Source organism: Zootoca vivipara, chromosome 6 (assembly GCF_963506605.1).
Source record: "Zootoca vivipara chromosome 6, rZooViv1.1, whole genome shotgun sequence".
Classification (NCBI taxonomy): Eukaryota; Metazoa; Chordata; class Lepidosauria; order Squamata; family Lacertidae; genus Zootoca; species Zootoca vivipara.
The window spans coordinates 13,604,649-13,627,465 of NC_083281.1; the positions used below are offsets into that span (position 1 = coordinate 13,604,649).

Here is a 22,817-nt window from a genome sequence, read left to right on the forward strand (position 1 = left end):
CAGAATATTAAAAGCACAATAAAACATCAAACATTAAAAACTTCCCTAAATGTCACCCTTTATCACACGCTCAGGGCGGTTGACAGGATAAAATACAAGGTAATACACAAGTAAACAGTTAAAATGAAAACAACAAAACAACAACACCCCCTTCCCACAAACACATTTAAAAGGCTGGAGAATATTAATCAGCCCAAGGCATGGTTGAAGAGGAACGTTTTGCCTGGCGCCTAAAAATGTATTGTTATTATTATTATTTTGGGTTAGGACATTGTGGTTCTAAAAATATATAATTTGGGGTTTAGGACATTGTGGTTCTTTTCTGGGCCACGCTTTCAGAATAAAAATTTGCTTGTGCCACACCAACTTTTTTATTGATAAGAAAATGAAACGGAACAACTGCTTTATAATACTATTCCTGGGACATCCAGAAATTATAGAACATTGCAGCTACCTAAGAATGTGATTCATTCCCCAAATATATTGATAAAGGGATCTTCCCCAGTGCTGTGTTTGATCACAACCAGGGTTGTCCTCAGTCTCACTTGATCCTTTTGCTCCCCTTTTGAAAAGACATCTGGCCATATTTTTCAAATAAAGAAAAATATTTTGATGCTAGACTGTACAGCACTAAAATCTTTAAATGTTTCTTTGTTCTGGGATTCTCCTGCCACACTTGCCATATTCCCTGCCACGCCAGTGTGACGCAGTCAAACCTTTGAGAGCCACTGGCTCGTTTATTTGTGCCCATGCTCCCTTCCACCACTTTGGATGAATTACAGTATTGTTATGTTTATTATTGAGAGCATTTTCCCCCTGCTCCTTTTCAGCCGAAAAAGCTTCCGGAACAGTTAAAAATGAAGTCAAAACAAGATGCTCCCTGCATTGTGGGCTTACAATCTAAAACGCAACCACACAAAGAAACAACGGCATACAAGGAAAAAGGAACTGGGAGGGAAGAGGAAAATCTTTTAAAACAATCTATGGCTTCTTAAATGTGACTGGGGAGGTGGCGGTTCATTGCTTTTTGTTATTATGTTTTTATGTTGACAACCACCCTGTGACCTTCGGATGATAGGCAGTATTTAAATTTAATAAATACATGAACAATTACAATAAGGTAAAGGGACCCCTGACCATTTGGTCCAGTCGTGACCGACTCTGGGGTTGCGCGCTCATCTCGCATTATTGGCCGAGGGAGCCAGCGTATAGCTTCCAGGTCATGTGGCCAGCATGACAAAGGCGCTTCTGGCAAACCAGAGCAGCACATGGAAACGCCGTTTACCTTCCCGCTGTAGCGGTTCCTATTCATCTACTTGCATTCTGACGTGCTTTCGAACTGCTAGGTTGGCAGGAGCTGGGACCGAGCAACGGGAGCTCACCCCGTCGCAGGGATTCGAACTGCCGACCTTCTGATCAGCAAGCCCTAGGCTCAGTGGTTTAACCACAGCGCCACCTGGGTCCCTACAATGAATCAAAGCAAAATCTCTGGCATAAATTTCGAAAGGGCTGTCCCCACAATGACCAGTTTGCCCAGTTTTGTTGTGAAACTAATGCAACGGAGGAGCCCCGCTGCTCCCCACCGCTGACTCCCTCGGAAGGCGGGGCGGGGACTCTCCTTCCGCGGAGGTTTCGGATGCGCACCAGTCTGAGATTCTTGCCTTGCAGGGGGTTGGGCTGGATGACCCTCGGGGTCCCTTTCCAACTCTCCATATCTAAGGTTGCTCTCAACACCACTCCTGAGAGGTCGGTCGACACTTCTGCCCCCTGAGGCCGAGGTGAGGCCACTGAGGCTGCGACCGATCCGCCCACGTTGGACGGGCGCCGGTCCCAGGATCGCGGCTCCTTTGCAGCAGCGAGCGCTCCAAAGCCGAGGGAGAAGCTCCTCGCCCAAACCCAGCGCCTGCTGCCCCCCAACCTCGCTGCGGGGCTCCCCCCTCTGCACCCCATCAGCAGCTCCGAGCCTAGGCGCAGGGGACGCGGAGGATCGCGCGCGGGAAGGTGCGCAGCGCAGCCTCCGCGCCTTTCTGCGCAGCCGCCTGTTCCGGGAATGGGGAGGGTGGAGCGGGAATCACGTGACGAGCCCCTTCCCCCCCCCGCCCGTGGGAAGGAAGCGGAAGAGGGACCCACGTGGGGGCGGGGAGGGCGGAGCAGAAGAATTTCCGCGTCTCCTGGCGGAGGAGGGCGGCAGAGCTCGGACGCCTGGGTTCCCCAGACGGGCGGAGGCGCGGACCTCGGACGGTCAGGTCCCTTCTCCGGACGCGGCGTCTCCGGACGCCCTTTCGAGCGCGATGGTAAGGCGGAGGAAGGGCGGGGGGGGGAGAGCGGCGCCTTCGCCGCCGAGGCTCCTGCGGGCCGGACCAGCGCCTGTCCCGGGCCAGGCCGGCGCCTCCGCGTCGTCTCGCCCTCCCCGACGGGGCGCAGCCGGAGGAGGAGGAGGAGCCCCCTGAACTATCTTTCTCTCCCCCCGCCCAGTCCGCTTCCTTAGACCTGAAGTCGAAGGAGGAGAAAGACGCCGAGCTGGACAAGCGAATCGAAGCCCTGCGGCGCAAGAACCAGGCGCTCATCAAGCGCTACCAGGTGGGCCGTGTAGACGCAGCAGCTGGATCCGGATTAAGGGGCATCGCCTGGGCGGGTGGGGCGGACAGGGGAGTCTGGCTCTCTGCACGTGCACAGAGTCCCTCGGGCGGCTAATCCGGGCGGGAGGAAGAGGCGTTGTCCGGCTAAGCTGCTTAGCGAGGCCCAGGCGCCTTTGCTTCGCTTGACCTTGCCAGGGGCAGCCATGCAATGGCAGAGCTGGAAGGGGACCCCAGGGGTCCTCTAGCCGAACCCCCCCTGCAAATTGCACAGCAGTCGTGCCTAAAAAAATCCCCAGGGACGGGGGGGGGCACGGCCCCTCTGCTTCAAGGCTTCCTGAGAAGGGGAGTCTACCACCTTCCAAGATCATGCAGAGATATGGAGGTCATCTAGCCCAACCCCCCTGGCAGGGAACACAGTTCAAGAACCCCTGGCCGGAAATGCCTTCCAAGGGAGCCCCTCCCCCCGGACTCTTCTTCTCCCTCCGAAGATGCAGAAAAGCAGCTGTGGAGGGGGGTCCCCCAAGAGGCCTGTGATTTCTTGGGGGTGGGCTGCTTGCCTCCCCACCTAATGCACTTTTCTCTCTCCCCCCCCCAGGAGATAGAAGAAGACCGCAAGAAGGCCGAGCAGGAAGGCATTGCCGTGACAGGGGTCCATCGCCACCCCCGCTCTGCGGAGGGGGAGGGCCCAGAGCGCCGACGGGGGGAACTGGATGCCCCCACCCTGACGGTGCAGGTCTTGCTGTCCCCGGAGGTGAGGGCTGCGTGGGTGCTGTGGGGGGGGAGGCAGAAGGGTGGGGGGCATGGCTAGGGAGGGGGGGCAAGGGGGCTCCTCCATCACCCTTTTCTGTCTCCCCACAGGAGAAGCGCCGGGTCAGCAGCGACAGGAAGCCCTTCCGCTCCAGCCCAGCCACCCCCTGGGGCTCCGTCCGAGGCACCCCCTACCCTGGCCCCCGCTCCCCACGAGCTGAGGGACCCCCGGAGCAGCCCCGATGGGAAGGGGCCGGCCCGGATGGCCCAGGGGCCAGCAAGCGGGGGAGAGGGCGAGGGGTCCGCGGACAAAGGGAGAGGGGCCGGGGGGGCCCTGCTGGCGACGCCGGGCCTGACCGGAGGTCTAAGGTGAGGGGTCTCGGGCCTTGGGAGGGGGGTGGGAAGTGGGGAGACCGGACCGCCCTCTCTGAGCCCCTCTATCTTGAGCAGGAATGGGAAGAGCGTCGCCGGCAAAACATTGAAAAGATGAACGAGGAAATGGAGAAGATTGCAGAGTACGAACGCAGTCAACGGGTGAGTCTGGGGGGTGGGGAGGGGAGGGGGCTTGTGCTGTCGGGAGGTGGGATCCGTATGGGCAATGAGCCTCTGGCCTGGCCTGGACCTGGGGGTCTCCCCCCTCTCTCTTCCCAGCAGGACGGTGCCCAGGAGAAGAATCCCGTCCGGAACTTCCTGGATGACCCTCGGCGCAGTGGCGCCTTTGCCGAGACTGACCGGCGGGAGGGCAGCCGGCGCCACGTCCGCAATTGGGGGGGCGCTGACTTTGAGAAGGTCAAGACGGGCATTGAGCAGGGCAAGCAGTGGTCGCCCCCGGTATGTGGCCTAATTCTTTCATTGAAATTCTACTCAATGTTGATCCAGAGTAGATTTCAGTGGAGTGAGCAGAGTGACAACTTAAACACGTTGCAGGATCCTCCCAAAATAGACCAGAGGCCATTGTATTTCATCCAGAAGAGCTTTGCTGCTACTGAAGGCAAATGAGCACAATGGTCACAAATCCAAAACATTCAGGATTGGCCCTGTCCATAAGAAATCCAGTTTGCAGCAGACTTAACTTAAACTTGCCATAACTTATAATAAGTCTTAACACTAAGCATACTCTGTACAGTTGTAACTTGGTTCTCAAATGCCTTGGTACTCGTATGCTTTGGCTCCCAAATGCCGAAGACTAGGTTTTTTTTAATTGAAAAACTACATTCCAAATTGTGGGTCAATTTATACACGGATACAATCTCCCATCATTTTCTCAATTTGGAGTCCCCCCCCCAAATAGGAGGGACATGGAGGCGTGTTATACACGGAAAAAATGGTAAGTGTTCTGGTTTTCGAACGTTTTTTTGGAAGTCGAACATCCAGCGTGGCTTCTGCTCGAGTGCAGGAAGCTCCTGTAGCCACTCAGAAGCCGCACCTTGGTTTTTGAATGGTTTTGGGAGTCGAACGGACTCCTGGAACGGATTAATTTTGAGAACCAAGTTTCCACTGTACGGAACACCACCCCAGAAGGAAAGGAGCTGCCGGGAGGCGGAGAGAATGTGTTTCTGCCCCAGGGATGTGTATGTGCCATGTGGCCCCCTGGCCCTCTGTGGGGCCCCTCCCTTCATTGGCCCTGGTTCATGCTCTCAGCAGGGGCATTTGGCCGCCATGGAAGTCTTCCTGGTCAGCTGCCGGGGGGGGGGGAGATGTCTGAAAGTAAAATGGGCATCTGATGTTGTGCCCGCTTTCGACCCCACCCGTGGCATGCGGCCCTTGGGAGATGCGACCCCCAGAAAAGGAATGTGGCCCTCTCCAGGGAATGGTTCCCTGCCCTGGAATGAAGGGGTCTGGCTCGGTGCCCCAGACCCCCATTTGCAGCTCTCCTGGTTTTGGGGGCTGCATCTTTGCAGCAAAGGGTTCCCTCCACCCATCTGCTCCTCTTTGCCCTTGGTACCTGATCTCCCTTTCTCCATCTAGAATCATAGAACTTTAGAGTGGGTCCCCCCAAGGGTCATCCAGCCCAACCCCGGGCAGCGCAGGGGTCTGACCTCTGCTTGAGAACTGGCTCTCCCCGGCAGGGTCGTGGTGGTGCCCGGCGCCGGGGGGTTCCGGTTGCGTCCGATTTGGACATGACACTCTCCATGACGGGCCGGGAGCGTGCCGAGTACGTCCGGTGGAAGCAGGAGCGGGAGCAGATTGACCAGGAGCGCCTGGCCAGGCACAGGCAGCCCACGGGGGAGTGGCGCCGCGAGTGGGACGCACAGAAGATGGAGGACGCGTAAGTTGGGGGGCAGGGGGCACGGGAGGAGGGGCTTTCCTGGGAGGGGGAATCCTGGTCTGGCGGGTGGGGGGCAGATTGGACTCTCACTTTCAGTGGGGGGACGGGACTGGGTGACCCTGGGCACCACTCACTTGCAGAGCAGGGAATGCAAGGGGAGGGGGGGCCCTTTAGTTACCTGTTTCATAATATTATAATTAAAAAATAAAGCTCCAAAGCAGTTTACAAAGCAATAAAATCATCCCTAAGAAAAAACCAGCGATTAAACATTGCAGAAGGCAAAGAAGATTCCTTGCGATCTCCACTTGGAAGTGGGGGGGGGGGATTGGCTGGGCAGAAGCGCCTTTTTGGAGGGGTTTGGTGCCTTCCAAGTTGCAGGGAACCAGGCAGAGGGCCTTCTCGGTAGTTGCACCCGCCCCGTGGAACGCCCTCCCATCGGATGTCAAAGAGAAAAACAGCTACCAGATTTTTAGAAGACATCTGAAGGCAGCCCTGTTTAGGGAGGCTTTTAATGTTTAATCGATTATTTTATTTTTTTGTTGGAAGCCGCCCAGAGTGGCTGGGGAAACCCAGCCAGATGGGTGGGGTATAAATAATAAAATGTTATTGTTATTGTTATTGTATTCCAAGGGCTCTGAGCAGCCTCCTAGAATCACAGAATTTGGACCCCCAAGGGTCATCCAGCCCAACCCAACCCCTGGCTGATCCTCCTCACTGTCCTCCTCCCCCCTTTCCCTTTCCCAGGTTTAAAGAGGGTGCCAAGCCCAGCGGTCCAGGTGGTGGCAGGCATGGTAAGGAGAATTTTTGAAGGGGCTTTGGGGCGACCCTCTGGGCGGGCTCCTGGGTCCAGACCCGTGCGACGAGCTTAGGTGCTTCAGGCACCGCTCACGCTGAGGTTCCCGCTCTCACTTAAATATATAATAATACACTAGTCTCAGATCTCCACCCTGGGCCCCCTTTCCCCCTCTGCTTCCTCAAGGACCCGCTGCACACTCTGCTCCGCTTCAGGACAGATGTATCCTTCCCCTTTCTTGCTTTCCTTTGATCTCACTGGAGGTCTCTAAGCAGAGGTTGGGTGGCCACCTGTCTTGCCTGCGTTTCAAGGGGTTGGCTGGCTGATCCTCGGTTCCCTTCCAACTCTCCCATCCTAGGGGGATTCCTGCCTCCTGCAGACCCTTTTCCCTGCCAGCTCCTTCTCCTGTTTCTGGCCAAGGGGGGGAGCAGCTCAGAGGCCAGCCAGGAGGGCCCCCCCCCAAAATGAATCTCCTCCTCTGGGCGTGCCCGGGGCTCCTCCAGGACTCCTGCTTTGGGGAGAGGGAGAGAAGGGGGCGCTTAGGGGGCACGGCTTGGCAAGGGTTAAGAGCTGCATTCCTAGAGGGGACAGGAAGTCAAGACTGGAGGGGCAGGTCCTCCAGAGCAACAGCCCCTCCCTTCCAGCCAAGTTCCTATAGGGCAGGCCTATCCAACTCCCAAGAGACTGTGATCTACTCCCAGTATTAAAAAACTGCCAGTGATCTATCTATTGTCATTGGAGGGAGGAGGAGCGTGTGTGGGGTGGGTGGATCGCCCAGTGTTGTTGAGCTTTTGGGGGGAAGATTGCACAGAGTTTTTTAGCTCCCCCCCCATTACTTTTTGTGCATGGTAAGGATCCTGTGACCTACCAGGATCAGCTGGGGATCTGCTGGTTGTACATCCCTGTTCTATGGCACCTCCCCACCCAACAGGCTCAACAACTCTGGGCAGTCTCCCCTCATCTTGTCACAGTATATTTGTTTATTATCCCGTATTAAATTGCCGCGTTGGCTCTTTGCAATAAACTCGTGGTTTTTGGGTTGCGGTTTGGGCACTCGGTCTGTAAAAGGTTCGTCACCCCGGTCTATATGGAGACATCAGTCTCGGCGTTTCCCGCCTTTTGCTACAGTTCTTGCAGGGACGCATCCTGCCTTTGTTCCCCAAGGAACTGGGAACTATTCTGACCCCCAGTTTGTAAATTCACAGTTTCTTCTTCTGCCTCTGGGGTTTCTGCTTGCGAGGTTTCTGTCAAGGCTGCCTGCAACTCCGAGGCTTCTGGTCTCCCCCTTGTGACCACTTTTATTTCTTGAACCTGCCGGGCTAAATCCTTCCCTATGAGAATCGGATATTCCATTTTTCCCAGATCCCGAATCTGTACTCCCTTTAAAGTCCTGGTACTGAATGGGCACCTTAGCAAGTTTGGCCTCAAACTTCCACTCCTGTGTCCCTTAATCCTTTAAAGACTTCTTTATTTATGACAGAGGTCACCAATCTAAGGCCCATGGGCCAGAAGCAGCCCGGGAGGGTTGCTTAACCGGTGCATGAGCCACCCCCGAACCAAGCCACCTGTTCGGTGAGTCCCCACGCGCTGCGCTAAACCGGCACAGCGTGGCGCGGGGACTCTCTTCCGTGGCTCCAGAAATTGCTTCTGCGCATGCCCAGATGCCGGAAATTGTGCCTGTGCATGTCCGCAGCTCTGGAAATCGCTTTTGTGCAGGCACAATTTTCGGCGTCTGGGCATGCTCAGAAGCGATTTCCGGTGCTGCAGACATGCGCAGGTGCAATGTTCGGCGTCGTGCTGCGCTGGTCTGACCCACTGAGAATCTCCGCAGGAGTGATCCGGCCCATGCTCAGTAAGCCTTGCCGACTCCTGATTTATGGTAACAGTCTCCTATAAACACACTTTATATTTCAGCCTGACTCCTATTCTATCTCCCTCCCCAACTCCCAACCTCCCTCCTCAACCACCTCCACTCAACTAACTCTCTCCCTCTAAAGCCTCTCTTTTTGAACCCTCCCTCCTGGAACCACGGCCAATCAGAGGCTGCCGTTCTTTAACCATTTGCTGGCAGGAGAACCATCACAATCCAGAGGCAGCCCTCCTTGGCTGCTCTCTGCCCTCCTGATTCCTTCCTTCCTTCCTCTTCCCCTACAGATGAGCCCAGGCGGCCCCCCAAACCCCCCACTTTCGGGCAGTTCCTGGCTGAACCGCAGCCGGAGCGACGCAGGAAGGGCCGTGGCCGCGGAGCAGGCAGGCGAGGAGGAGGGGGAGCGGGACCCCCCAAGCCCTACAGGTGAGGCTGGTCTCTGCGAAGATCCGGAGATCCGTGGGGCGGACCCAGGACACCCCCTGCTTCTCCCCCTGGGGGTGGTGGGGGGTGGCACCTCCGTCCTGGTTCAGCTATCGGGGCGAGTCTTAACTCTGGGTCTCTCTCCTGCCAGCATGCATGATGATCGCTGGGAGGGGCAAGAGGAGGAGCCGGCGGCAGATCGAGCCCCAGAGCAGGAGGAGGCAGGCAGGGCTGCTGCCCAGCAGGTCAGATGGGTGGGGAGGGATTTTTGGGGGTGGGGTCTTGGTCTTTCACCGGCTTCCCCTAAAGAGTGGCTCTCAAACTCTTTTCTCTTCAGAATAAAAATCGTTTTGGCTCCCAAATGCCGCAAAAACCCGGAAGTGACTGTTCCGGTTTGCGAACTATTTTTGGAAGCCGACTGTCCGACGGGGCTTCCTATTGGCTGCAGGAGCTTCCTGCAGCCAATCGGAAGCTGTGATTTGGTTTCCGAACATTCTGAAAGTCAAACAGACTTCCGGAACGGATTCTGTTCGACTTCCGAGGTCGGACTGTAGACTACACTGCACTGAAATGCTGAAATGTTTCTCTGCTTGCTCTTGACTCTTCCTGCCACGTACTTGGAGAGCCAGTGTCCTAAAGTGAAAACGACATCTCTCGATCGTTGTCGCTGCCACTAAGCAGCACAGGACCATGGAAAGACAGGACTGTTGGGGCTGGAAGGGATCCCAAGGTGCCATCTAGTCCACCCCCTGCAAGGTAGGAATCTCAGCTGAAGCATCCGTGGCTGATGGCTGTCCAACCTCCACTTAAAAACCTCTGAGGAAGGAGTTATTATTATTAATTATTATTATTATTATTATTATACCTTCCCATCTGGCTAGGTTTCCCCTTCCAACGCCATCAACTAACGTTGAGTCAGAATTTTGCCATTTCTGCCATGAATGCTTTAGTAAATATTCCTGTATTGTAGGGGGTTGGGCTGGATGACCGCTGGGGGACCCTTTCCGGCTCTACAGTTCTGTGCTTTACGAATTTGAAGCCATGGGTTCAGGTCCTGAAATAAACGATAAATTGCAAGAACTCAGGCCACAAGAAGATGGATTTCAAATAAATCTTCACAAGGTTTAATTGATGTGATGCGGAGTTTAAATAGGAATCAATCCCAATATTGAAGGCAAATTAAGGTAAATTCCAGTAAAAATCAGGACATGGCCCTGTTTCGACTATTCTTCGTCAGCTGGAATATTGAGAAATTTGAAATAAATCTTAGAATAATTCTCCTTATAATAAAAATTCATTCAGATCTCTAAACATAAAGTTTTATCATATGTAAAAGACAGAGACTATGTTTAAATGAACATAACAGGTATATCTGTGAGTAACTAACCTTACATCAAACTTACATTCTGTTTTCTAAATAAAGAGTTAAATTGCTTATAGTGTACAAAAATAGCTTGTCTGTGCTTTAAATGATAAACCATCTTAAAATAATAATCCTTATTTCAGGAATACATGTAATTTTCTAAAGACAAAGTTATATTACTTATAATAAACAGAGGTAGCTTATCAAAGATTCACAGGTCAAAGTGTACCAAGTATGTTTGCCTTGCTAGCTCAAATTGTTTGTAGCATTTAAATGAAAGAGGAAATGAGGTTGTAGCAAAATGAAAGAGACAGTAGAATGGGTTCAGGTCCTGCCTTCGGTGCCCTTTTTGGCCTCTCTATGTGGTTCTTTGAAGTGTTCGGCCTTGGCCCGCTGACCCCTGGCGTTGTCCTCCTTCTGCAGGTGGGGCCCCCCACCTCCCCCAGCCCCAGGGAGAAGGAGGAAGAGGAGGAGGAGGAGGAAGACCAGTGGGAGGACGTCAGCGAGGGAGAAGAGGAGGAGGCCGAAGGCAGCGGCAGCCAAGGCCTCTCTGCTGAGGAGCCGGAGGACGGCGAAGGGCCTGGCTTGCCTCCCCGGCCCCCGGGGCGAAATGGCCAACTCTCTCTGACCATGCCTGCCCCTGATGCAGAGACCCCCAGCGCAGAGGGGAAGCCGCTCACCCCCTTCTCGCCGGCCGAGGGCTACTGCCCCGTCTCCGACTGGGGAGAGGAGATGGAGCTGAGTTCCCCCCAGGCCAACCCCACCCAGAATCCCCTGGCAGGTGAGGAGCCAGGAGGGATGGGGTGGGGGGTCCGGTTCTGGGATCCTGGGTCCCAGGCCCTGCTGTTTCCATGGGTCAGAACTCGGTCTGGGTCCTCCCAGCGCATAAAGTAACTGAGGGGGCTGGGAAATCCTCTCTCTCCCCCTCCAGCTTGTGCAGCCATTGCTTCTTCCTTCTCGTTTTGCAGGGATGAAGGCCTCAGACCCTCCAGCCAAGCAGGGCTCCCCCCAAGCAGAAGGGGCGGCCCCTCCTGGACCCATAGCGGCCCCCTCAACTGTGGCAAGAGAGGAGAAGGAAGAGGAGGACCCCGAAGTCGTGACCCCCGGAGGAGGAGGAGGAGGAGAGGCTGCCCAGGAGCTTGGAGAGCCAGGTGCTGCGAGGGGCAAGCGAGGACCCCCCCCCCACTCCTCTCTGCCAGACATGGCTCTCCCTGGGGGACTGAAGCCCTTTCCTCTCTCTCCCCCCAGGCGCTGCTATGGATCAGGGTCCGGCAGCTGCGTCCGGCGCGGTGGAGATCACCGGTTTCCAGCGGGTGCGTTTCTGTAAGCTGCCCCCCAGTGGGCTCTAGCGGCAGCCCTCCCTGCGGGGCGGCCCTGGCATGGGGAGCGAGGACCTCTGTCTCCCTGCCCTGGCTCTGCAGCGCCACCTCCTGGCTGCTCCCTCTTCTAGCCCCCCCTTGCATGCACACCCGTCCTCCTCTCTGCATGGCTGGCCTGATCGCCCACTTCCTAGCAGCAGTGCCTCTCTGAGGTTTCAGGCTGGGGGGGCGGGGGTCTCTCCCAGCCCCACCCGCAGATGCTGTCGTTTGAGGGCCAAAACTATGGACTTTCTGTCTGCAGGGAAGGAGCTCTGCCCCAAACGGTGGCCCCCCGTGGGCTGTTGTTTTAGGGGGTCTGCATCACCCTCCTCCCTGGGCATTAAAGGCAAGGCCCCCCATGGGCACAGCTGAGCGGCTCGGGGGGGGGCGTTCCTGAAGTGGCTCTTTTGTGCATTATTTATTTCGTTTCTATACCGCTTTATATACCGTTTTAATGAAACAATCTAGAATCAAACATTTCTGAAGAAAGTCAAATGATATGTTGCATCTTTTCAGATTACGGACGCGCCCAACCCGGAAGTCCCGGAACGGGTTATTTTCGGTTTCGGCGCATCCGTAACCTGCGCACATGCGCAGAAGCGCCACATTGCATCGCGCATGCGCAGATGCGGCACTTTATGTTGCGGCCTTTTCATGTTGCGAACGGGCCGCCGGAACGGATCCCGTTCGCAACATGAGGTTCCACTATATACAGTCAAAGCAACATGCCGTATTTTTCGTGTATAAGATGACCCCTATTTTTTGAGCCCAAAATTAAGAAATAAATTTATTTATATATTTAATTGCAGCATTCCATGTATAAGACAACCCCCAATTTTAACTTGAAACTTTTGGGGGGAAATATAGTCTTATATACGGAAAGAAAACTAAAATATTATCTTAAAGATATCAAAATAAAACATTACAAAGGAGGTGAACTACTACACATATTTGACACAAACCAAGTTAACATTTTTTTAATAAAATACTTTCTTTAAAAAAACATTGCTAAGTGAAGTCAGATATAAAATGCACACTTAAAACAGCATGATTAACAAGGGGGGGGGGGAATTCCCCTCGGAATGAGGGGAATTTTGCTCCTTCCCTTCCCTGGCAACATTCAACCGGCCTAGGAAATGGGCACAGCTGCCTTTCTGCTGGGCCAGGAACGCAGAGTGCTCCCCTCTCCCCCCCCCCGAGCCCCTGGGTGCAAAGAGGCTGGCCAGAGCTGGTGGGAGTGAGTGGGGTTCAAAGTGAGGAGGGGCTGCAATTCTGGGAAAGAAGGGCAGAACAGGAGGAGGCTGGAGAGTCCCTGTAGGAATTCCCCCAGTCCTTCCCTGGTGGAATCCTGGCCGCAATTATTTAAAGCAATTATTTAAAGCGGGGAGGAAGTAGATTCTTAAGACACACAAATAGGAAACCACATTCAGGGATTGCATCGTATTTATTTTTATTAACCCCAAGGAGCTCAAGATGGGTTCCCCTTCGCCCCATTTAATCCCCACAACAACCCAGCTGAGGTAGGCTGAAAGAGTGAGGCCCGCCTCCCCCCGTGAGCCTCAGAGGTGGAGGAGGGATCTCTAATTTGGTCCACAAGGTCCTAGTCCTCATGTAATCCTCACGACGACCTTGTGAGGTGGGTTGGGACAGAGGCAGTGACTGGCCCAAGGTCGCGCCCAACCAGCTTCCTGGCCGGGGGGGGGGGATTTGAATTTTGGTTGTCTAGATTCTACCCTGACGCTTGGAAGGGGGGGCTGGCCAGAAGCCCCTTTGTGGGGAGGGGCTTGGTGCATTCCAAGGGCTCTGAGCAGCCTCATAGAATCACAGAATCGTAGGGTTGGCAGGGATCCCCAGGGGTCATCTAGCCAAACCCCCTGCTAAATCCAGGTCTCCTCCAACCTTTTAGTGTTGACATGCAATAATTTCACAATTATCTGTCTATGTGTTTCTAATAGTATCACCAAATCAGTAATTTTTGATATAAATGTAAAAACTACTCTGAAAATTTATTATTCCAAAAGTGAAACCTTCATCTCATCTGGTTGTAAATATTAAGATTATACCAGCAAGAATGAGTCTTTCTGTAAAATTTTTTGATTTAAATCAAGTCTTACTGACTTGTGATTTAAATCAATTTGATTTAAATCAAATCCACCCTGAGCAATGCTTCTGAAGACCCGTTGCTGAGAGCCGCAGGAAGGGAGAGTGTTGGGTCTTGTGGTCAAATCCTGGCTGCAGGTTTCCCATTGGGGCACCTGGTTGGCCGTTATAAGAACAGGAGGCTGGCCCAGATCCGGCAGCCAGGCTCTTCTGATATGCTAATAGAACCTCCAGGTCCAGAGGCAGTCTATCTTGGTTCCTAGGCTCTATGGGGCATTTAGCCACTGCGAGGGCTGCATGCTGGACCAGCTGGGCCAAGGGCCTGATCCTGCAGGCTGTTCTTTGGGGGGGGGCAGGAGCTACATATCGTTGCTGGTTGGGGAAAAGTGCTTGTCTGTTTCTCTGCTTCTGTTTGCAGCATTAAACCTTTTCTCTTTCTCTCTGACGCTTCTCTTTGGGCTCTTCTCCTCTTCTATGCATGCAGCCCCCACTGCCTTGGGGTGACCCCCCCCCTGCTTCTCTGTCTCATGATTTGCCAGCTGGGTTGATTAATGGGCTGTGGCAGAGGGGAGACCCCCTCCAGTAGGAGTTTCTTTGGGGGGGGGCAGAGAGCAAAGGGATGCTGCTGCATGTTTGGGAAGGGGAAGGCAGTTGCCTTGGGCCCGATGGGATGTTCCTCTCCTCAGTTACAACTGCGTTGTGGGGGTTGGACTGGATGACCCCCCAGTGTCCCACCCAGCCCTGCAATTCCATGTTTCTTCAGCTGTGCAGTTGGCCTGTTTAAACGGGGATGCTGCCCTCTGCTGGGAAAGCAGGGCACTGCAAGACAAGCCCATTCAGGTCATACTTATTAGCCTGCAGGAGGATAATGCTTATTATTACGGTATTATTATATTTTATTTTTATTCCCCACCCATCTGGCTCCCAACAGAATTAATGATAATACTTTTTACCTGGGAAGAGGAAGTGGCCATTGTTTCTTGCACCTGATTTTCAAGATTATTTGGCTTTGGCAAGAGCAGAGAGCAGGGCTTCCTCTTCAAAAAATTTCCGCAAAGACCCACAGGGGATTGAGAGACTTCAATGGCTCTTGAGAATTCTTTTGGCGTTTTTGCCGCTGGTTTGTAGAATTGTGGGCTTAGAAGGTGCCCATAGTCCATCTTGCCCCGAACCTCCTGCAATGCAGAAATCCCTGGCAGGTGGCTTGCTCCATTTCCAGCCTTTCAGATATTTGAAGAAGGCTCTCGTATCATGATTATTTCATTATTCACTTTTGGCGTGGGCTGCTTATTTTGGGCCCGTCCCAATCAAAACAAAGCACGAACTCCCAGCGAGACTAAAACGCATGTTAAATTTCAAGGCAAGAGCTAAGAAACACCAAATGGCGTGCTGGTGTTTTTTGTTTGTTTGTTTGTTTTAATGGGTCGCTTCATCTCCACTGGCCCATCCCTTCTCTGCCTGGCTCACCTGCGCCCAGGTGTGTGCACGTGTGTGCGCATGTCGGGAAGGGTCTCGGGTGGGGCCTGTCCTCCCCTCCTGCTTGTGACTGACTCTCTTTCCCTCCCGTCCCCCCAGGAGCAGACGGAGGAAGCCTGAGGCCCAGGAGGACATTACCTGTCGCTCTGATCACCAAGGGGTTGTGGGGCAGATCCTGAGAGTTTGGAGCCAGAGCAGCTTCCTCCATGGAGGGGGTGGGATCTGGAGCCCTCCCCCCCCTCCTGCTTGGACCACTCCCTTGCACAGCCTCCAATGAGTGGGGGGACGCCAGCCCCTGCCCTTCCCTGCACCAATCAATGCCTTTTGCTGCTGTTCACGCAAGTCAACCTGGCAGGCGGGGAAAGTGCCCCCCCTCCACCTGCATGTGACCCCTGCCAGATGAGGCAACATTTTTCAGGGGGAGGATTTGCTTTGCACCCCTTGCAGTCCCTGTCATCGTTCCCCCTTCTGTGCATCGCTCTTTATGCCATTTCCAGGATTGGGGGGCTCTGAGGGTGGGGAGAGCAAGGCCTCCAGTCTGGCACGGGGTAGCAGCGGCAGCAGCAGCTCCTTGTATATCAGGAGGGGCTGCCCCCTCTGCTGGAGTGAGGGCTGTCTGTGGGGCTGCCCCATATCATGTGCAAATGAAAGGGTTTCCTGTCAATAAAGCCTTTCCTGCGATTGCCTGCTTTGTCCTCCCTTGCTAGAGTGAATCTGGGTGTGGGGGTTCTCAGGAGGGAGGGGTCTTCCTCTCCAGGGGTTGGGGTGAGGGTGTCGTCGGATGCCTTGGGCTGGATTCAGTGTGTCCTCTTTTTAAATAGTTACTGCATCTCTTGGGTAGGAAACTGTAGGGTGAGAATCTCCCCAAGTATGGCTATGGGCTCACTGGCCGCTCTGAGACTTAGAAAGGCTGCAAGGTCCAGCCCCCTATTTTCCCTAGGAGAGGGGCTGGAAGGTGCCTGTAGGAAGCCCACCCAGCTGCAACTTGCCCTTCCCTCCCCCCCTGCTTTCCAGTGGTAGAGTAGATCTGAGCATGGAGGTTCTACCTTAGCCGCTGCAGGTAGGCAACCCCTCCCAAGGGCTCTCTCCTGACCCACTAAGGGAGATGATAACACAGTAGAAGTCTAAACAGCAACAAAAACTGTGGAGTTGGAAGGGACCCAAAGGGCCATCTAGTTCAACCCCCTCTTGCAATGCAGGAATCTCAGCTAAAGCATCCTTGACCATCCAACCTCTGCTTAAAAACCTCCAAGGAAGGAGAGGCCACCGTTGTCTGTTCCCCTCCCGAAGGGCTCTTCCCATCAGAAAGTTCTTCCCGATCTTGAGTCGGAATCTCCTTCCTTGTAACTAGAAAACATGGGTTCGAGCCCTACCCTCCGAAGCGGGAGAAAACGAGAGCTTCCTCCCTCTTCCATGCGACAGCCCTTGGGATGTTTGAAGGTGGCTATCATTTCTACTCTTGCCTCCCTCTTTTCCAAGCTAAACATCCCCAACTCCCTCAACCTTTCCTCATACATAAGGCTTGGTTTGCAGACGCTTTGCCATCAATTGAAACTTCGATGGAAATCATGTAACGGAAGAGATAAGCTTGTGAGAGCAGCTTTTCGAAGACACTCTTTTCGGAGAATCGCTGCCACTTCCTGCGCCCCGTGGCGCCCGCGCTGCTCTTAGCGCCCCCACCCCAGGTAATCCCACCGTCCCCCAAGGGAACCGCTATCTAACCCCCCCCCAAGTCCCTAAAAAGGTCCGGGGGGGGGACTGGTGCCGGGACAGCAGATGGAGGAGCAGCGACCGGGCGTCGTCTGAAGGCTCCTCAGGGGGAGAAACTGAGGCAGCGAGTGAAATTTAGCGAATTTTGTAAACCAGATCCCGACTTCCTCTTTTTGGCGGTATAAACGGGGAGGAAGCCGGTCAGCAGCCGCCCCAGAAGCAGGAGAGAGGGAGCGGGTGCCTGGTTCTTGCTCCGCAGGGTGAGTGTGTGAGAGATCGCCCCCCCCCAACCCGGTCACCCCAAAGGGAAGCGGGGAGAGCCGCCTCGGATCTGAGCGGTGCTGATGAAAAGCTCCTGCGCGCAAGCAGAGCGCAGAGGTGGCAGTCTGCCATGGCGGGGAGCTGGGAGAGGCGTGTTTAGGGAAGGGGCTCCTGCTGCTGTACCCCGATCTATTTTTGCACCCGGAGTTATTCCCCCCAAAAAAAGTAATTTGGCTCCGGGTAGTTCGCGATCCGTTCCCCTGTCAAGCCAGGAGCTGCTGCCCCCCCCACCCTAGTGAACCCCCCAAAACAGGTTGTATCGCAATGCTGGGGGGGGGGAGCCGCTGCCCCTCTCTCCCTCCCTCTCCAACGGGGTTTGAGTGCTTCTCATTCCCTTTATGTTTGATGCCTTTGGGGGTTCCTTCAAGGAATGAGGTCCGGTAGTGGTGGTGGTGGTGGTGATGATGATGATGATGAAAGGAGCTGCAGGCCTGCCACAATTGCGGAGTCCCAGGTTGCCTCAAGTAGGCTGCCAAAGCCCCCGTGAAGACCCTGTTGTCTTCTCTGCCTGCCTGCCTGCCTCCGGGTCACACGATTCTGCTTCTGCTGCAAAAACAGATTGGGTAATAATGCCCCCGGCAAACGCAACTTCTCTCCCCCCCCCCTCCGCGCTCCGATTCTCTGCCCCCTCCCCATCTGCTCTTCGGTAATGGGCGCGCTTTGCAGGGTCTATGGCGCGTGGGAACAGGGGGAGCCCAGGAGGGCCCGGCTGGGTTGAGGGCTGGCAAAGGGGGGGGGAGGGGGCAAAAGGGGAAGAAGCCGGGGAAGAGAGAGAAAGAGGGCGGAGGACAGAAGCTCGGAGGAAGAGTGGAAGTTGTGACACTGAGGCTGAATTCCTCGTAACTTATTTGCACCTGCAAAAGGTTCTCATCTGCCTTCTGCGGAAGCAGTCATAAAATGCAGCCACGCAAAATCAAGCCTGATACCTTCTAGCCAAAGGTTCAAGACGACTAATATTGGAATGTTTTTTAAATAAAAAAAATCTACACCCTGGGTCTCTAATTCTCAGCCTAGCCTATCTCGCAGGGTTGTCATGGGGATTAACTGGGAGGAGAAGAAACACGCGTCTGCCACCTGGAGCTCCTTGAGGAAAAAATGCGAGAGGGATTCGAGGTCAGACTTGCACCTCCCCAGCCTGCGCTTGGCCCCATTGGCCGCCCCTAGATGTCCTCGGGACCCCCACCCTCTCCGTCCCCCCCTTCTGGGCGACCTCTCCTGGTCTCAAGCAGCTCCACTCACAGCTTTCCAAACAAGGCGCGCCTCATTCCAGGAACTTTGGTTGCCCATTTTTCTGTGCAGCCACCAGGATTCTCTCAAGTGCCTGTCGCTTTTCCACCCGGGGATTGCGTCTGTGAAATCCCAGGAGCCCTGAAACGCTGCTGCTCCCCGTTTCAGAGGAGGCGCCTTCCTGAGCTCCCTCCGGCCAGCTGGTGGCTCTGGCAGCAGCAGGGAAGCGACATTCGGGGCAAAGGGGGCGACGGGAGGCTGGAGGGCGAGGATGGGGGGCTGGACTGGGAGGCATCCCGGGCATTGCCTTGGCGCAGGGAAGAGAACATGGTTTAATTTGCGGCATGTCTGCTTTGCGGGCAAAAAGGCAACGGGGGTGGGGTGGGGGTCTCTCTTGATGTTCGTACCCGGACAGACAGACCCTCCAGGGGTGGACCGTGGATGCTCTGAACCCTGGTGCAATGCTCTGAACGACTGGAAGCAATTCCTGAATTATAGGAGCCCAGCTGTTCCGGAAGAAACCAGCCTTAAATGCGGTGCCTCCCTGAAGCAGCTTAAATCGACTTCATATCAGAATTCGCCAGAGAATAAGACCGCGGAGTCAAAACGGGTTAGGGCTTCCCCGGGGTGTCGTTTCCCCCCATCCGTCCCCCCCCACACTAAGGGTCATGTGGTCCGACCCGCTGCCCAGAGCTTGACTCACAGAACCCCCAAAAGATGGTCCTCTGACCTCTGCTGCCATATAGTCTCTTCAGTTTATGTTGTATTTTATTATTGCGTCCCGAAGCTTCATGAGTAAAATTTGCAAGATTTCCCCCCCCTTCTATTTGGAGGCTCTCTCTGCTTTTGTTGCAAAAAAGTAAGTTTCTTACCCAGCACCTAAAATAGCCTAGCGCTGTACGGAGCAGGACCTTAACAACGACGCCACTATCTTTATTATAAAGAAAATATGCGCTGTGTAATTAACTCTGCAATAGACAACTAATACAAACTGATTTTTTTTAAAAAAAACTCGGCAGCTACAGCCGGGAAGAGGGGGCTGTTCCCAAACGTTGGAACTCCCTTCCTAGGAAAGCAACACTGGTCTATTAATATGTTTGTTTTTACTTGTGTCCCGGCCTGAGGAAAACAAACAAACAAACAAATAAAATTTAGGGTCACCTGCATAATCAGAGCTTTGGGCAAATGTTCTCTCGTTCTGTAGATGTTCCTGTACGCAAAGGTAACCTTTTGGGGAGGGGACCAGGCTGGAGAGGGGACACACATTGAGTCCAGCCCCAGCCTTGTGGATATGAGCACCACAAGTGCATTGCAAGGGGCCGGACTATCTACGATTCTGTGGTTCTTCAGCTGCTATTCCTGCATTGCAAGGGGTTGGACTGGATGACCGCTGGGTTCCCTTTCAGTTCTACAGGTCCATGATTTCCAAGAGGCCGGGCTTTGCCTAGGCTAGAGAGGGCTCCCATCTCTGGCCCTGACTCTTCTCTCCCACCTGCCCGCCCCCTGCAGGACTCCCCGCGGCTCAGCGATGGACGACTTCACCGACTTCTACACGGAGTACAACGGTTCCGACCCGGACCCCTCCGACTCGGGCCCTCTGGTGTTCGAGGAGCCCGGCCTGGGCGCCCTCCTGTGGGTGGCGCTGACCCTCTACGCGCTCGTGTTCGTGGTGGGCGTGCTGGGCAACGGCGCCGTGGTCTGGGTGGTGGGCTTCCAGATGCGGCGCACCGTCAACACCACCTGGTTCCTCAACCTGGCCGTGGCCGACTTGCTCTGCTGCCTGGCGCTGCCCTTCCTGGCCGCGCCACTCGCCTCCGACCACCGCTGGGCGCTGGGCGACTTTGCCTGCAAGCTCTTCCCGTCGCTCACCATCCTCAACATGTTCGCCAGCATCAACCTGCTGGTCCTCATCAGCATCGACCGCTGCTGCCTGGTGCTACGGCCCATCTGGTGCCAGAACCACCGCTCGGTGCGCCTGGCCTGGGGGTCGTGCGCCCTGGCCTGGCTGCTGGCGCTGGCGCTCACTGCGCCCACCTTCTTCTCCCGCAGCACCTACACGTATTACGACAAGAGCACGTGCCGCACCAGCTACGCCGCTTTCCCCGGGGATCCCCGCGTGACCGAGGTCTCCGTGGCTTCCACGCGCTTCGCGCTGGCCTTCGCGCTCCCGCTGGCGGTCATCTGCGTGTGCTACGGGCTGCTCCTGCACCGGGTGCGCAGCTCCCGCTTCGGGCAGCGCTCGCAGAAGACCCTCAAGGTGGTGCTGGTGGTGGTGGTGAGCTTCTTCGTCTGCTGGGGGCCCTACCAAGTGGCTGGCCTCATCCTGGCCTCCGAGCCCGCGGACAGCCCGCTCGCCCGCTCAGTGAACAAGGCGGACCCCCTGATCGTGAGCTTGGCCTACGTCAACAGCTGCATCAACCCGGTCATCTACGTCCTCGCGGGCCACGACTTCCAGAGCAAGGTGCGCCGCTCCGTCAAGGCGCTTCTGCGCAACGTCTTCAGTGAGGAGTCCACGTTCGGACGCTCCTTCGCCGACGGCCACGCGGGGACGCAAGACACGTGCGCAGCGGCCACCACGGAGGACCGCAGCGACCCCAGCGACCGTAGCGCCAGCACCGCCGTGTGAGGAGGGGGCCACAACAAAGGAGACCCTGCTAGGGCGCTCTGTCTGCGCAACGCCCATCCTCTTACTTGCTTAGCTCTGGGAGGGGGGCAGCCCCACCCAGGCAGTCTCTGCAGGCTCCTAGACCCCTGAGACCATTCGCACGCACCCCCACCTTCACGGGGGAACTCCCTGTCCATTGACATCAAGCAGGCTCCTTCCCTGTGCTCTTTTCGGCGCCTGCGAAAAACATTCTGGTCAGACAAGCCGACCCAGAAGCGTAGGAGGTGGATTTTAACCTGTTGGAGTATTTTAACTTTTGTATGTTTTAAAGTACTGTTGTACATTTTTCTCAGTTTTCTTATCTTTTTGTAAACTGCTTTGAGGCGTGTTTTTTTTAAAACAATCAAGCTATGCATGCACTTTATGAAATAAACAAAACAATCACAATAGATTTACCAAGCCACCCTCCTCCTTTATTTGTGCGCTGTCTTTCCATAGTTCAAACGTTGCTCAACTTACTATGCGTGAAAAGATCGACAAAATTACAAAAATTACCAATGGAGCCATAATAAGTGATACACGAAAACCTTTCAAGACAAGTCTCTGTGTTTTTTTGGACTGGGTGACTCCAAGGGATGGGGGGCACAACCCCTTTGATGCCCTCCTCCAGTTTGCCCACAGATGCGCAGAGGAAACTGTTTAGTAGGAGAGGATATATTGATTAAATATTATCCTTCCTCACTCACACTAGTGACTCAGTAGCAGAGTACATTCCCCAGTTGGTAGATTCGTTTGAATCTCTTGAGTTAGCAATCCAGTCTGGCTTGTCCAGATTGGGTTATTCCTGGTAATTTCCCCTTTTATCTCTCTTTAAAATAATAAAGACACAACAGTATTCTATTAAGAATAACAAGACGTTTACTTACGTTCAGTTCACAGTAGGTTCCTTAAAGGCAGGCTTTAGCTTGTAGTTACAGAAGAGAGAGCGGGTTTATCCCATATTGAGGGGATTGAGCCCATGTGCTGCTGGCTGAGAGCCAGCAGACAGCAAAAGACATCAAGATGGAATAAAACAAAGAAGAAGGTAAGATGTCTGCTTGACCAGCCCTTTTATGGGGTCTCCCAGGGTCACACCCGCCTACCTGGTCACACGCAGCAGGAGGATGCTCCAGACCAGGTGGGACAGGAAGTCCTCCTGGCTGGAGTAACATCCCCCTGTGTGTCCACTCTGGGCAAACAGGAAGTGGTGCACTTGACTGTTTATGTTACATCCCACAATTTTCTCTACTGTGTGTCCCTCCCCCCTGCCCCACCTTTTGCCCCCCCCAGGTGCCTGTGTGTGCATCCCCTGCCCACTGACTATCCCTGTGGATATATAATTGGGAGAAATTCACCTTGAGACAGACGATGAGCTTTGCTCACGAGGCTCAGGTGAGAGCTCTTGTTTATTTCTGTTCATGAGCTCAAGGTGGCCCACATGGTTCCACCCTCTCCTCGTTTAATCCCCACAACAACCTTGCAAGGTGCGTTAGGCTGAGAGAAGACACAGACTGGCCCCCAGGTCAGCCAGTGGGAGCTTCATGGCGGAGCTGGTGGGTTCGAACCCTTGCCTCTCCCAGATCCCAGTCCCGCCCTCTAACCACTGCACCACCGCTGCCTCTCTTCAAGGCTCTTTCCCTGGAGTTGGCCAGGCATTCCTGCCTCACTCTTTTTCTCCAGTCCAAGTCAGGATGCCTGGGGTCATGTCAGATAGCAAGAGGGTCAGAGTGGGGCCACTAAGAAAAAAAACCCCTATGCCAGGCATAGGCAAACTCAGCCCTCCAGATATTTTGGGACTACAACTCCCATCATCCCTGACCACTGGGTCCTGTCTGCTTGACCAGCCCTTTTATGGGGTCTCCCAGGGTCACACCCGCCTACCTGGTCACACGCAGCAGGAGGATGCTCCAGACCAGGTGGGACAGGAAGTCCTCCTGGCT

At 54.6% G+C, this 22,817-nt stretch overlaps 2 protein-coding genes across 3 annotated transcripts; both read left to right on the forward strand.

Moving 5' to 3' along the window:
* The first annotated feature begins 2,116 nt into the window (after nt 1-2,116).
* Nucleotides 2,117-15,695, forward strand: CCDC9 (coiled-coil domain containing 9). 2 transcript variants are annotated; one of them, XM_035118521.2, is made up of 14 exons: nt 2,117-2,294; nt 2,476-2,580; nt 3,175-3,330; nt 3,438-3,695; nt 3,777-3,860; nt 3,978-4,157; nt 5,396-5,595; nt 6,340-6,386; nt 8,543-8,681; nt 8,830-8,923; nt 10,465-10,822; nt 11,010-11,192; nt 11,290-11,354; nt 15,075-15,695. In XM_035118521.2, exons 1-14 carry the CDS (start codon nt 2,292-2,294, stop codon nt 15,093-15,095), a joined length of 1,893 nt encoding a protein of 630 aa, XP_034974412.2. In that variant the 5' UTR covers nt 2,117-2,291; the 3' UTR covers nt 15,096-15,695. The 2 variants fall into 2 exon arrangements, with proteins under 2 accessions (XP_034974412.2, XP_034974413.2); XM_035118522.2 differs by having other exon boundaries at nt 3,981-4,157.
* Nucleotides 15,696-15,759: 64 nt separating this feature from the next.
* C5AR1 (complement C5a receptor 1) lies at nt 15,760-21,289 on the forward strand. The gene is made up of 2 exons (XM_035118532.2): nt 15,760-16,945; nt 19,743-21,289. The coding sequence occupies exon 2, from the start codon at nt 19,762-19,764 to the stop codon at nt 20,857-20,859; it is 1,098 nt and encodes a 365-aa protein (XP_034974423.1). The 5' UTR covers nt 15,760-16,945; nt 19,743-19,761; the 3' UTR covers nt 20,860-21,289.
* Nucleotides 21,290-22,817: the final 1,528 nt, after the last annotated feature.

Bases quoted from the DNA above. Each gene is read 5' to 3' on its own strand.
- CCDC9 (XM_035118521.2), top strand. The intron at 3,331-3,437 runs GTGAGGGCTGCG...GTCTCCCCACAG, and splicing joins AGGTCTTGCTGTCCCCGGAG to GAGAAGCGCCGGGTCAGCAG. The intron at 8,924-10,464 runs GTCAGATGGGTG...CTCCTTCTGCAG, and splicing joins GCAGGGCTGCTGCCCAGCAG to GTGGGGCCCCCCACCTCCCC.
- C5AR1 (XM_035118532.2), top strand. From the start codon at position 19,762: ATGGACGACTTCACCGACTTCTACACGGAGTACAACGGTTCCGACCCG.